Source organism: Lepidochelys kempii, chromosome 9 (assembly GCF_965140285.1).
Source record: "Lepidochelys kempii isolate rLepKem1 chromosome 9, rLepKem1.hap1, whole genome shotgun sequence".
Lineage (NCBI taxonomy): Eukaryota > Metazoa > Chordata > Testudines > Cheloniidae > Lepidochelys > Lepidochelys kempii.
In genome coordinates, this window is record NC_136388.1 from 58,064,203 (window position 1) to 58,079,139 (window position 14,937).

At 50.1% G+C, this 14,937-nt stretch overlaps 1 protein-coding gene across 4 annotated transcripts in view; it reads right to left on the bottom strand.

Annotated features, from left to right (window-relative positions):
- Positions 1-14,937, bottom strand: part of MPP1 (MAGUK p55 scaffold protein 1) — a 55,598-nt gene that overhangs the window by 25,751 nt on the left and 14,910 nt on the right. For 2 of the 4 annotated variants that reach the window (XM_073360570.2, XM_073360568.2), the window contains exons 2-5: positions 7,212-7,355; positions 6,701-6,779; positions 4,999-5,084; positions 3,776-3,844 (exon numbers count right to left, since the gene is read on the bottom strand). In XM_073360570.2, the coding sequence (XP_073216671.1) occupies positions 3,776-3,844; positions 4,999-5,084; positions 6,701-6,779; positions 7,212-7,355 (378 nt within the window). Of the gene's footprint in view, positions 1-3,775; positions 3,845-4,998; positions 5,085-6,700; positions 6,780-7,211; positions 7,356-13,513; positions 13,717-14,937 lie in introns of those variants that run through there. The other 2 variants (XM_073360571.2, XM_073360572.2) reach the window with 2 other exon arrangements.

The window sequence follows — 14,937 nt, forward strand, 5'->3', positions numbered from 1 at the left end:
ATGAACCATCAGGGACGGTCACCTAGATAAGCAGCCATCCTTTGGCAGGAAGGAAGGTATAAGCAAGAACTTTACATATTAGCACTGGAAAACAATTGGAGGTCCCGCGTAAACAGATTGTCGCCTGACTCCCAGCTGGGGGCAATCCTCAAAGAAGGGGAAAAAGTTTGCAGATGATACCAAGCTGAGAGGGGTTGCAAGTACTTTGGAGGATAGGAGACCAAACAACACACAAATTACCTTTCCTTGTCACCTTACATCTCTCTGCTCATAACAACAATGGATACCTGAAGAACACTGAATTAAGGGAAGCAGTCCCAGGCTGAAAGGAAATCAAGTCTGTGAACTGAGAATTACTTGCAGCATCTGGCACAATGAGAATGATATTTGCCTCTAATCTTATTTACCTTGGTAAAGTTTAGGGAAATTAGCTTAATTTTAACTTTTTATTTCTTTTGTAACCAATTCTAACTTTTATCCCTTATCACTTACAATCACTTAAAATATTTCTCTAGTTAAATAAACATATTTAATTTTTTTATCTAAGCCAGTGTGTTTGAAGTGTTTGGGAAACCTCTACTTGGGATAACAAAGGCTGGTGCATAAATATTACCCTTTGTTAGAATGTCAGACTATCTATGAGCTTATACTATCCGGGGGTCTACCAAGCAGCATAAAATGCACAGTTCTGGGGAGATATGCAGTATCACCCTGTATTTATTCATGGATGGTGGGAGAGCAGTCAGATATACATCTGGGAGTGATTTTACATGCCAGTGGCTATGCATGAGCAGGTGAGGAGTGGCTGTGTAAAAGGCAACTCAGGCTAAAAAGTTACGGGGACACAGCATTTCAGCAGTCCAGATTGTACCATGGGGAATGTCACATGGGGCTGAACCTCCCAGCTCTCAGAACTCCCAGTTGTCCAAAGATGAGGGGGTGGGGTGTGTGTGGAGAGATATTTAATTCTGCTTTTGAAATAACCGAATTGCAAAGTGGGCCTAAATCAGAGCACTGGATCTAAACACCTCAAACATTATCAGGGCCCTTGTTCAAACAGGAATTGTTTTGGGGCAGTTCTCTGGCCTGCATTATGCAGGAGGTCAGAGTAGACGATCACATAGTCTCTTCTGTCCTTGGAATCTAGGAAGTGAAATCCAGATTTGAACTGCATGTTGGTCCTGTCTCCCCCAGAGGTGTAACCCAAATCCCAGTGGTGGAGTTTGAAATCTAGGCCAAGTCTGAATTTCAGAGCTTGCCTCTAGCTCTGGTTATGAGGTTACAACAGGTGGGACCCGTTTGCTCTTATCCTCCCATTCAGATCATTCATGGTGGTTTAGTTCAGAATGGAACCACCCTCGCAATCTCTAAACAGCAGTCTAATTGGTGCAAACTAATTGCTCTGCTTGGGGTTGGCTGTTTACAAGATGTGGGGGAGGAGCTTGGGCAGGGGCTGGGAAGGGATGGTTTAGCTCCAGAAAAAGTGATGGGATTTGCTTCACACTTTGTAACCATATCTGTGAAGTGATAGCAACCGTGAAGGACAGAGAGATTGATCACAATGGGCAGGCAAAATTGAAGTCATTAGGCTTCCTAGCACTGAAATGTCACAAGGAAAGGCAGCAAGAGCATGTGTGCATGGCCGTTTATTGGCATAGACTGCTCCAGAACCTAGCCAAAATGATATAAGGGAGAAATGAGAGAGACAAGGGGGGGGGGGGGAAGGGAATATCTTTTATTTGAGCAACTTGTTGGTGAAAGAGCCACGCTTTCAACCTCACACAGAGGGAAGAAAATTTCAGTCTTCTGGGGAACAATGCCTCAGTGAGGAGGGTTTGGGTCCTTGACACCGGCTAGCACGTGCAAGACACTGCCCTGGTGTCCCCTCTCAGCAGAGGTGCCTGCACATGTCTGTTATTAAGTCAGTGGCACTACAGCTGGTTTCCACAGCATCAGCTAGGGTAAGTCTCTAGCTAGAGAGGGGAAAAGAGGACAGAGCTTAATAAATAAGCAGAGATCAGAGCTCATCCTGGTAGCAACAGAGATGAAGGGGAGAGATGGGGAGGAGGAGATATTCGTCTTTCACCTCATTGCTTAGAGAAACCAACTCCAATGGGAGATATGTGATAAAGGAAGAATAAAGATGAAATACAGAAAAGGGGGGCAGAATGGCTCCAGGGCCACATATGTTATTTTTTTAAATTAACTTCACCCAATCATCCTTTTTAAGGAGAATCTGCCTGAGCAGAATATTTGGCTCCGTGCAAATGGTGGCATAGAGTCAGATCAGGGTGTTTCATGTTGCTAGTTTTACTGAACTAACTTGAGATCAGAGAGAGGGAAAATGTTATGTTAACTCCTGCAATTTAAACGTATGGGATGTGAAAGAGATCGAATCACTGGAGACACAATCGCCACCTCGAAAAGCAGTTTTTGTGTGGAATAACTAGCACTCTGCTGGGATGAATTAGTTTAGACTCTTTGCATGGAAGAGATACACTTTTGCCATCTGTAACTAGATAGATTCTGTTAGCCTGTATAGCTGGTATCACACATGTATGATTGGTGCCATCTGTGACAGGTTTCATGCCCTAGAGATACTGGGGGGCAGTGAGCTGCTCCTAGATTAAGCCACAAGAAAAGCTCAAGTAGCTATAAGAAGGGAGGAAACTGTATCCTCTTGGAATGAGTTGGGACCCATCAGTCCTAGCCAGCCCCCTCTTCCCTCTGGCCTCATTCATCTCCAGAAGCCAAATGAGCGAGATGAATGGACCAGCCCTGGCTTCTGAATCCCTGTACTGAGCACAGGAGCCTCATAAAAACATGCACTTCTGTTGATATGGCAATGGCAGTGTGGTTGCATAGCTAAGAGCTGGGGTGTTCTGCTCTGCTTTCCCGCCACCCCCGTTTCCTTCCGACTATCACATCAGCACCCCCGTGGTGGCAGAAATGCTGCGACCCAGCCTGACTGCAGAGTGACAGCATTTCACCAAGGAGGCTAAGGCATTACAACACAGGGCAGAGTCTGTCACTCTCTCCTCCAGCCAAAGAGCAGACTGGATGCTGCAGGCTCAGGAGCCCATGTCTGCAAAGGGTCTTTGCAGTCTAGCCCCACCACCACTGAGGCCAATGGGAATCGCGTCCATGGAATTGAGAGTGGAGTCCAGCCCTTGGTACCTACCGAGCCCCCTTTCAAACCGCTTAACACAGGAAGTAAATATTGCTGTCCCCTTTTTAGAGATGGGGAAACTGAGGCACAGAGAGGGGCCATGCTGCGCAGTGTTATACAGAGTCTGTCTACACTGCAAGACAAGGTGTGATTGTAGCACGGGTTGGCTTTAATGTAGCAGCCATGGGTAACAATGATCGCGTAGCCACGGTGACAGGCTCCGAGTGGGCTAGCAGAAAGAGTACAAACCAGGCTCCCTGACCGTCTTGTCCTCAGGGTGTGGGGCTGCAGCCTGTGTGACCACGTCTACACGGCTAATGTTACCCGCGCTAGCTAGATTTAAGCTGGCACAGGTATGCCCACCTGTGCTACCATCACATCTTCACTTTGCAGGGCAGACAGACCCTCAGACTGGGTAAATGCTGCTCTCCTTTCCCCCATGTAAATGCAGAACAGCTCTATTTACCTGTGTGGGGTTTACATCAGTGTAGTAGAGCAGTTCAGCCCACTGAACCCGCACCCCAACCCCGTGACACCCCGGTGACTTTTCACCGGCTCAGAGACATCTGGTCTGCAGGGCCACTGAGAGAACACAGCTGCACCTACCTGTAGAGCAGGGAGGCGGCTTTGCTGGTTGGGGATGACTTTTATTGAGACCGTCCCCTTGGCTTCTCTCTAGTGGATAGAAGGAAGGGGAAGAGAGAAGAGTTGGAGAATGTGGCTTCTAGATCAACCCAGAAACCAGCTCAAGGCCCCCAGTGTATCATTAACCTCCAGGTGCACAGGCACTCCCCACTGGTGCCGGGAAACCTACAGAGAGCTGGGAATCTGGAGCCATGGTGGCAATAAGCAACAGGGGAGCGAAGAGCTGATGGGAGCTCACCAGAGTCAGAATCACTGTGGCTAAAGGCTTTTGCACTGTTGAAGCCACAGTGGCTAACTTAACTAACTCGGGCCTAGAGCTGCATCTAGGTGGCCACACAGAGCGGGGTTTTGATATTCTTGTAGCTTTAAAAGGGTCACCAGAATGAACTAGGAGAGAGAATTAAATTCACCCCATCTCTCCAGCCACAGAGAGGGTTCGGGGCTATGGGGCACTGACAGACCAGCCTAGAGAGGAGGGCAATTTGAACTAATTCTTCTCCCAACCCTTGAGACCTGCCCACCCTCCGTATTGCCATTGCCTTATGAACCAGTTCAGGAAAGCAGGGAGAGGGATGGGAGCTTCTGTGGATCAGAGGCTGAGACTGGTGGTGTTCGAATAATCCACAAACTCCAGACAGCCCTTTCCTGCTCCTTCCAGGAAGGGGATGAGTGACTCCTTAGCACCTCTAACAGGTCTGACAGGCTAGAGTTTTAACCATGGACAAAGTGAGTGCTCAGGGTACCCTGAGAGAGGTCCTTCTCTGAAGCTAGGTGACCATCTACTGAATGGTGCAAGAGGACAATTGTGGCCCTAGCAGCTGGAAATCAGAGCCTGACTGAGCACCATCCCCCTAGCTCCCATGGCAGAGGGGGGATTCTGGTTTGACTGCATGGGGGCAATTTTAAATTAAAAAGACAACCGAGCAACCCGAGCCCCACCATGGGCTCTGCATGCACAGCCCCGTCCAGTGCTCTGAGCGGAGATGGCCTGCACTTGAGAAGTGGCCTGGCCTTTGATGAGGCTCCAGTAGAAAGGGGAACAACAATTGTTCCTCGTAGTGCAGGAGGTGTTGCAAGATCTGTCGTGATTTGCATATTAAGAATGAATACAATCAAATCAGGCAACATGTGTGTTATGTGGCCAAATGGGTCATTTCTCAGGAGCAGCCTCCCAAAATACCTACCAGCATCTTCTGCAGCTGGTCGACAGAGTGGTTGCTCACACTTTGCCCATTGATTTCTATGATCTCATCACCCACATGAAGGGAGCCTGCCGGTGACAGGAGAAACGAACCCATGAAATGCACAAGCAGGCAAAATACAACCCCCCAAAAATTCTGGATCGCAAGCCTGTTTGCGAATCTCAGACCAAATGGCTTTTGCATTCACAATGCATAGGCATAGTTGCTTTGCAGCATGCAACCATCTCCTGCCATTTTACATCCAGATTGGCTCATTTAGCATGATTCTACCAGGGAGACATGGTGTGTATCAGTGCACATACATGTGAAATACATACATGAGGGGAACACAGCTTCGCTCCCTCCATGCACACTCTTTTCTGTTATATTTTTTAAAAATTGATCAAAAACTAAAGCCATTAATACTAGCCTTTGATCTTGCATTCTGTAGTTTAGCTTGCAGTAAAAGCATTCTATTTTAGTGGTATCCACAATGTTAGCCAATATGTAATGTAAAGCTGAATGGTAACCTCATTGCAGAACCAAGTATATAAACATTCTCTACCTTAAGTGCTCTCTTTTTAGATAACAGGGAGTCCAGTGGCACCTTAAAGACTAACAGATTTATTTGGGCATAAGTTTTTGTGGGTACAAAACCCACTTCTTCAGATGCAGAAGTGGTGGGTTTTTTACTCACGAAAGCTTATGCCCAAATAAATCTGTTAGTTTTTAAGGTGCCACCGGACTCCCTGTTGTTTTGGGGATACAGATTAACCCAGCTACCCCCGATACTCGTTTTAGATGTCTGTACAGGTAACGAAGGCTGGATTCTGATCTCAGATACACAGGGATAAGCCAGCACTCCAGTGACATCACTGGAGTTGGTCTTGACTTATTCTGGTGCTAGATCAGGATCAGGCTCTTGTTTTCAACATGGACCTATAAAGCCCTCTAACTGGACCCAAGGCCATCGAAGGGCACTCCTTTTGTACGTACAGGACATCTATTTTGCATGTAGCCACCACACCATCTGCAGGTGCCAGGGAAAAAAAAAAAAAAAGGAAATGGTGCAAGTTCATTTACTTTGGCAACTTCTTTTTGTTTCAGAGTAACAGCCGTGTTAGTCTTGAGCTGTAGCTCACGAAAGCTCATGCTCAAATAAATTGGTTAGTCTCTAAGGTGCCACAAGTACTCCTTTTCTTTTTGTTTGCAGGTCATTGGCACAGAAATTCTGCCTTGTTTGTGCATTTTAGCAATGGAAAAAAATGTCCTTCAAAATTTGTAGGATCTGATCCACATGGAGTGGCAAAGAATCCAGTGAGATGAACACAAATGATTTCTGGTTCTCTTTGCAGGCATGAGCTTAGTGACTGCTCCTGCCCCATCTCCCCTCCCACTTTTCCCAGCAGAGAACATCCTGAAACCTCCAGGGCGTTAATGCAGCAGCCACATGTAAAGAGCAAATGGAGGGGATACAAGAGGTACAGGAAGGGCACCGATGATATAAATCAAAGGGAAAATTCACCGGCACCATGGAACTGTTTAATCCCTTTGCACTGAAATTGCCCAGCTCCAAAGATGAAACTAACAGACCCTACCCAGCACCAGGGTGGAAGGAAAGGGCTAAAATCTCTGACTAAACAGAAGCCTTGTGTGTCTAGGTCTCAGTCAAAGATGACTTCATATTCCTGCCATTTGCTGTTACCTTGTCTATGTATCATGCCTCCATGGAGAATCCTGGCCACCATGCAGCTCTGCTTCTCATTCAATTTCAGTGTGATTCCCTGGAAAACAGGAAAATCTGTGACTATTACATATGTAGGGTAGACACCCACTTCTCCAGGTAAAGGCCTTGCCTGGCCGGTATCCAAGATGGTCTGTCTCACTTCTCAGAGTCCTCTCCTGGCTCAATTCCAGCAAGGTTAATTTCCTCTTGGCAGAATAAATCAACAGCTGATGCAGCTTCCTCCCGGTCCCACTATGCCCTGTGCAGCTCCCCTCAGGCTCCTAGTGGGGCACTGGCCAAAGCAGCACCTTTGTCCCAGTGGAACAGGCAATAGTCTGGTTGAAGTCTGCAAAATTCAAGATCGTCCCTACCCCACCCACAGACCTGGGAGCTGGACTGGATTGTCACTCCCACTATGCATGCCAATGCACTGGTGGGACTCACCCTGACCCCTGGGGTCTTAAGGGTTACCAAACTCTTGCCAGCTCACCATGGGTTCCTCGGTGACCTTCTCGAACTGGACCAGCCGGATCTTGCGCACCTCCCGGCTGTTCATGTGAGCCGGGCTGCCCAGCATGGCTGAGCCGTTGGTGTAGATGTCCTCGGTCACAGTGTTTGATGGATACACGACGGCCTATCAGGGCAAAGCACAGACCAGGGTTAAGGACAGCATTGGAGGCCCTGCAACACGCCCTTCTGTGGGAGATGAGCCCATCTGGAACATCCTAGTGTATCCATGATGATCCCCTATGTGCTCAGGGACTGTTGGTGGCTCTTGCTGTGTTCTGCTGAACCCCTCAGCCTCAAGATACACTTTCTGTCCACGCTATTGATGCCTCTCCTGTGAACAGAGCTGGTCGGAGAGCCAGCACCAAGCTGGAGAGCTGGGATTGCTGAACATCACTGCCCTTGGGGAGGCAAGGTCCAGGAGTGCTGGGAAAGCGGCACTCCCAGCTCTCAGGAGGAAGCTCCACAGTGATCCCTGCTGGCCAGCTCAGTAGTAAACATCAGTGGAGCTCATTCTAGCCCAGACAGCAGGTGGGGCCTGCGTCCAAGAGAGATGGGAAAGTAAAAAGAAAGAAAAAGAAACATGAAGGGCTTCAACCAGAGAGAAAGACGAGCTTGATCCAAATGTCTAGCATGCAAACAGCACTGGTGGTCTGGCAATACTTGAGAAAGGAAAAATGAAATGGTCACGGTGGCCAAAGGGTTCCCAGGAGCCTGCTGCAAGGAGTTCCAAAGCTTAATAAGACGGCGCAGCAGAATATTACAAATCTAGAGTTAAATGTTACTTTATCTCACATAAGAATCACTCCAGAGTAACTTCACTAAAATAAATGGAGTTACTCTGGATCCACACAAATGTAACTAGGAGCAGAACTTGGACTCTGGTTTCCATTAGTTTGAACCAACTCTCACCTCTGGTCCAAGCAACGCAGCTGTCTGCAGGCTAAGCTCCTCACAGTGCCCATTCTCCCCAGCGTCCCACAGGGTTTTAAGCACTAAACTTTGTAGGATAAAACTGATGGATCACTGACACAAATCATAGCTCTCTCTCCACCCATAGACGCAGCAACCCCATCTAGCAACTACCAAATCAAGAGCAGGCCTTCCAAAACTCACTCCAAGGATTTCCAAGGAAGCATGAACCTGTGTACCCAGAGTTGTTCACACACACTGCAAGTCCTAGTGCTCGCCTGTAACTCCTGCTGTGCCACCCATGATGGCATATCCAGCCGGGAGGGTTATACAACCGCCTCAGTATCACAAATTAACAGGACTAGATGGAGGATATTTCTCGAGCAGTACTCGGCAGCACATAAATAGTTAAAGAACTGATACCTGGTCAGTAGGAACCATGGGAACCACTGAACTAGTTCCCACAAGGCCAGCTTTTGCAAACGTACCCCACAGAGCAATCTAACATCTCCCCTGCCTGTCGGCTGGGTCCTGCTTCATGAAAGGACCAGACCTGCCTCACCTCGGGCTTTTGGGGTTGCTTGTCAGGCCCTCGCAGCTCCAGGACTCTTGGTACCATTCTGGCTATGATCCATGGATGTCACAGTTGCAGGTGCTGAAAGCTGTGAACAGCACATTGGATAAAGAAGAGGCGGGACAGAAACATGTCCTGTCCAGGCAGTGCAGGAGAGAGGGTTTAAACCCCAACACCAGCCAGAAACACTTGATTTTCCCAATTTAACAATAGTTACAAATGAGCTGGCTGTCAGACGGCTCTGTGTGTGTGCAAGAGTGTGTGTGCGAGAGAGAGAGAGAGAGAGAGAGATCTGCAGCAGGATATTGGAAAGGTGGAGATATTCTCAACAGCATTCTCACTCCCCATGGCCGACCTGGTCCCAGTACAATGATGCTTTCCACTGGCCAATAAGCAGATGAGAAGAGGAACCATTCCAAAGCCAGGTTGCAGATCATGTGTGTGAAGCTCTGGAGACTTAATCTCCCCTTGGCCGGAGGATGTTACACAAAGCATCAGCAGAAATCTGTAAACAGTATATAGAGGGCCAGATTCCTCCTGGGACAAAGTGAGCCTAACTCCACCGAAGTTGATGCAATGACACCACTTAGGCCCCTGGCCAGCATGGTGAGGGATGCTGGGAAATAAGCTAGGCACCCAGGATTTCACCCAGAGTGCATCTTGCAAGTGCCAGGGGCCAGTGGCACCTCATTTCAGCACTGCAGCCCCTTCTCAGTTCCAGTCTTGGGCCCCACACAGCCCCGTCAATGCTCCTCAGTCCTGACCCACAGCTCCCCCTGCTACTCCAGTCCATATCCCTGCTTGGGCAGCTCACTGCAGACCTGCAGCCCCTGCTATCCCATGTTGGGCCCCAATGACACATCCATTGGTTGTGAGCTTGTCAGACATCTCTCCCCCACAGCTGGCACTACACAACCTCCCCTTTAGCCAGCTCCCAGCACTCGCTAGGGTAAAGCGAACACCCCCAGCTGTTCCAGATTAGATATTAGTCCACTGATCACTGCACAGACCCCTGTGCCCTCCCCCCCAGGTTCCGGCCACTTCCCGGAGCGGTGCAGGGGGAGGGCAGGCAGGCAGCCTTCCCTGCCCCCCCGTGCGCGCCGGGCCAGAGCCACTCTAGGTAAATGCTGGGGGGGCGGGGGGCCATGGGGAGCTGACAGGCTGCAGAAAATAACCCTGCGGGCCACATGCAACCCATGGGCCGCGTCTTTGAGACCCCTGCTCTTATATCAATTTGTTTTAGGACATTTCTGCTCTGTACTCAAAATGTCTCTTCAACCAGCTGATTCAGCCACCACGACTGCTCTGCTCCACTCCACCCTCAGTCCCAGCTGCGGAGCACATTCAGAAAACACAGGATCAGACTCTGGTGGGAAATTGTTCTTCTCTAGTTTCCTTGATTTTTGCTTATTTTGTTCTTTGTTTTTCAACTGACCTTGGATTCCTTCTGCAACTTATCTGACACCTTGCCTGCACCCTCCCCTCCTTTCACCTTACAGGTAAACACTAAGGACATGTCTACGCAGGGAGAGGTTTGCAGCTTATACCAGCATCAAAGTGCCATTTCTGGTAACCCTTATGTTTAAGGGTATGATGTAGTCATCGGTATTTTTAGTAAAAGTCATGGACAGGTCACAGGCAAGAAATAAAAAGTCACAGGCCGTGACCTGTCCATGACTTATACCATAAATACCTTGACTGAATCTTAGAGGGGGAGGGACACTGTGAGGGGGGAGCACTGTGGAGGGTGTGCTGCCGCTCCCACCGCTGCCTTGGTGGGAGCCCCGGGAAGCCTGCTGCCGATCTGGCCACCGCTGCAGGGGGGGGAAGCCCCGGGGCCAGCCAGTGCTCTGGCCGCCCCAAGATTGTTGCTGGGAGCCGTTGAGCTGTGGCTGTTCCCACTACCCCCTGGGACTGCTGCTCAGGCGGTCCCCAGGACAAGTCACATCAGGTGCTGCTCGGGCAGTTACAGGGGCCCGCTGCCCAGGGCTGACAGAGCAGTGGCTGGTGCAGCTGGCTGCAGAGCCATTCCAGCAGCAGCCGGTGTGGTTGTCCCCAGCGCCGCCCGAGGAGCTGTTCCCAGGGCAGCTGCTTGGGTGGCCCTGTGATCAGCCACAGGAGCCACTGCAGAAGTCACAGAGGTCGCTGAAAGTCACGGATTCCATGACTTCTGCAACCTCTGTGACAATCACGGAGCCTTACTTATGGTTGGTGAATGAAATAAGCAATACCAGCAGAAGCATTTTTTTTAACCTACCTACACATTAGGGCTTCTGCCAGTCAGAATCATAAATCACACTTGAACCGGCATTGCCATACCATCAAGAGTGTTTAGTGTGGACCAGACCTGTTTTGGAACCAGCCTTGTACATAGAGAATGCAGAATCAGCTGGGTGCAGCTTCCTGTCTTTAAGAGGATGTGTGTGGGGATGTAGCAACTTCTCTCCCCCCACCAAACACACACACCACACACACTTCACATTCATCTCCACCACAAAACCACAATGCAATTCAGCATGCGCTGGCAGATGCTGGACAAAAGGAGCTAGGGGCTGCAATAGCAAAGGGGCGGAGGGGGGAAAACTGCAGGCCTACAGTGCACTGGCAAAGCTGTGTGGGGAGCCCAGAGCTCTAGTGGGAGATGGGGGCCGCAGGTCAGGTTTGATGGACATTGGCGGAGCTGTTTTGGGTGCCAGAACTGGAATGGTGGGGGAGGGAAAGTGGAGGAGAATGGCTGTGGGTCAGGTTTGAGGCGTGTTGCCAACTCTCAATCACGTTTCAACATTTACCACGAGCCTGGTGATACTGGGTGCCTTATTCAAAGTCCCAGCTCCTGGAGTCCTGTGCTTAGGTGAGAATCTGAGGTTTAATTTAAAAAAGAATGGACGTTTCTAACCCCCACGGTCAAAGAGAAGAGCTTGAAAATCGAATCTGAATGAACCCTACAGGCTCAGGTTTCAGAGTAACAGCTGTGTTAGTCTGTATTCACAAAAAGAAAAGGAGTACTTGCAGCACCTTAGAGACTAACCAATTTATTTGAGCATAAGCTTTCGTGAGCTAGAGCTCACTTCATTGGATGCATACTGTTGAAAGCGTAGAAGATCTTCTTATACACACAAAGCATGAAAAAATACCTCCCCCCACCCCACTCTCCTGCTGGTAATAGCTTCTCTAAAGTGACCACTCTCCTTACAATGTGTATGATAATCAAGGTGGGCCATTTCCAGCACAAATCCAGGGTTTAACAAGAACGTCGGGGTGGGGGCGGGGGGTAGGAAAAAAACAAGGGGAAATAGGTTACCTTGCATAATGACTTAGCCCCTTGTTTTTTCCTACCCCCCCACCGACGTTCTTGTTAAACCCTGGATTTGTGCTGGAAATGGCCCACCTTGATTATCATACACATTGTAAGGAGAGTGGTCACTTTAGAGAAGCTATTACCAGCAGGAGATTGGGGTGGGGGGAGGTATTTTTTCATGCTTTGTGTGTATAAAAAGATCTTCTACACTTTCCACAGTATGCATCCGATGAAGTGAGCTGTAGCTCACGAAAGCTTATGCTCAAATAAATTGGTTAGTCTCTAAGGTGCCGCAAGTACTCCTTTTCTTTTTCCTAAAGGCTCAGAAACTAAATGCAAGAAAATGAAGCCAAAGGGTATTGTTTTTAAAAACAAATCTCATGAATTTTACACCAGTCCTGTGACTCAGGGAGGGAACCTGACTTATGATTTCTGAACATTTGGGGTAGGCTGTGCTGCATGGGCAGAGCTGGATGAGGTGTCTAGGGCTGGCATAACTGGGTGGGGTGGGACAGGACACATTTCAGGACTGAAGTACACTGGGGGAGTTACTGAGGGGTGATGCTGCAGATCAGGTCTAGGGTGCATCAGCAGAGCCATGTGGGGACCCCCAAACTGGAACCGAGGGGAATACAATGCTCTGGCACAACTGGGGGCAGAATCCATCACTGGAATAGCAGGCAGTGCTGCAAATCAGGACTATGGTGCATTGGGAGAGCTGTGCAGATGCCAGGCCTGGACTCCCAGAGTGCGCTGCGGTCAGGATTGCAGGGCAACGGCAGAGCTGGGGAGGACACCAGACTTATTGAAAAAAGCCATCTTTGAAAGCCCAAAAAATCTCCAAGAAATTAAAAAGAGCTGAACAGGTTGCTCCTGCCAAATTTGTTAAATACGTTCAGACTACAGATCCTGAAGCCAAGCCTCAGCCCCAGGTCGTGCACATTGCTGTTACAAGCCCCAGGAAAGCCTGGCTTATGGTGAAAGGGAGAATAGCTAGAATATCAGGTAGGGGGCCGGGTCTGCAATCCAGACTGGGGAGACAGAGGGACAACTAGATGCTCAGGGGCAGTGGGTGAACCTCCCCTTTGGGGAGGCAAGCCCCCAGCCTCGCCCCTTCCTCCTGAGGCACCGCTTGCCAGAGCCCCAAGGGCCCCCCCCATGGCCGGAAGAGCCCCCGCTAGCTTCAGGGGAGGGGCCTCGGGGTGGAGCATGGGTGAGGCCACAGCCTGGGTTAGGGGAGACTTAGCCTCCCCTGGCCTACAATACCCGCTGCCCATGCAGATGCTTCTAGATTCAGGGAGCAGACAGATGGTGGGAGATGAGGAAAGACACACGGTGAAATTGCCCTGGGCCACTGGACAGAGGAGGGGGAACGGAACCATTCTGAGGCAGCAAGCAGACATGCTGTTCCCTGTTTGCCTTCTCCAGCAGGAGGAGCCAGCAGGAACCTTTGGGAAGCTGGAGGAAGTCTCACTGTGGCCCCAGTCAGAGTTCAAAGTACCTCCAGGGGAACAGAGTCAGCATGGCTTCCCCTCTTATCTCTCCTTGCCTTCCTCAGCATATATGACACAGCAGGATTCCAGCACATCAGCAACCCTCAAACGCCAGGCTCAGCAAAGCAGCACATTCCAGTCAGCAGAGCACAGGCGCTGTCACGAAGGTTGGGACAGCCTAGGAACCTCGGCCCCTCCCCAACCCTAACCTTTGCTTTCAGCTGAGGAAGGGACAAAACACGCATTTGAATACAGCTCAATGAAAATGTCTATGCCTAGGAACAAAGCATGCAGGCCACACTTACAGGCTGGGGGACTCTATCCTGGGAAGCAGTAACTCTAAAAAAGATCTGGGGGTCTTGGTGGACAATCAGCTGAACAGGAGCTCCCAGTGTGACACAGTGGCTGTAGAGGGGTGGTCACCCATTCCTGCCTTAAAAGGCTTAAAACAGCCCAGGGAGAGGGCTGTGGCACGAAAGGAAAAGCGGGGCTGATTGGAAGAAGCAGCCTCAGCTAGGGGCCACGCCCCAATCAGGCAGCAGCTGGCTTAATCAGGGCCCAGCTGGCCCTTATAAGAGGGCAGTGGGCCAGGAACAGAGTCTCCCTCTAGCTGAGGAGGGAGATGGGCCTAGCTGCCTGAGTGCTAAAGGGTACTGGAGTGAAGCAGGGCTGGGGAAAGGCCAGAGGAGTTGCAGAGCTCCGGGCCAGCAACTCCCCAGGCTACAGGGCCTTGTACAAGGCCCCTGGAGGTACCGGGTTGCAGGGGAAGGCAGCAGGTCCAAACCCCCCTTGCCTATGATGACTGGCTTATACACACTGCAGTTGGCCCCAGTGAAAGGAGGCTAGATGGTGACTGGCAGTAGCCCATAGGCTGAGGCAAGGTGGGGACAGAGGGTGGGGGTTCTCCGGGGAAGGGAGACCCAGACCTGTGGGATATTGCCCGGAGGGGCAGCAACCCAGGTAAAAGGGCACCAGGGTCAGGGAGGGACATGGGGGCAAGCAACAGCGAGACACCAGCAGAGGGTGCCCCGGAGCTGTTAAAAAGGGCTAATTCCCAGACAGCCAGCAGGAGGCGCCACTGGGTGAGTCTGTGCCCCGTTACAGTGGCCAAAAGGGCTAATGCTAGCCTGGGATGCATCAACACAGGAATCTCAAGTAGGAGCACGGAGGTTATTTTACCCCTGTATTTGGCCCTGGTATGACCGTTGCTGGAATCCTGTGTCCAGTTCTGGTGCCCACAATTCAAGAGGGATGTTGATTAATGGGAGCGGGATCAGAGAAGAGCTACGAGAATGATTAAAGGATGAGAAATCAAGCCATACAGTGACTCAAGGAGCTCAATCTATTCAGCTTAAAGAGAAGATGAAGAGGTGACTTGATCACAGTCTATGAGTAAGGCTGCGAATCTTTCATGGAGGTCACGGAAGTCACA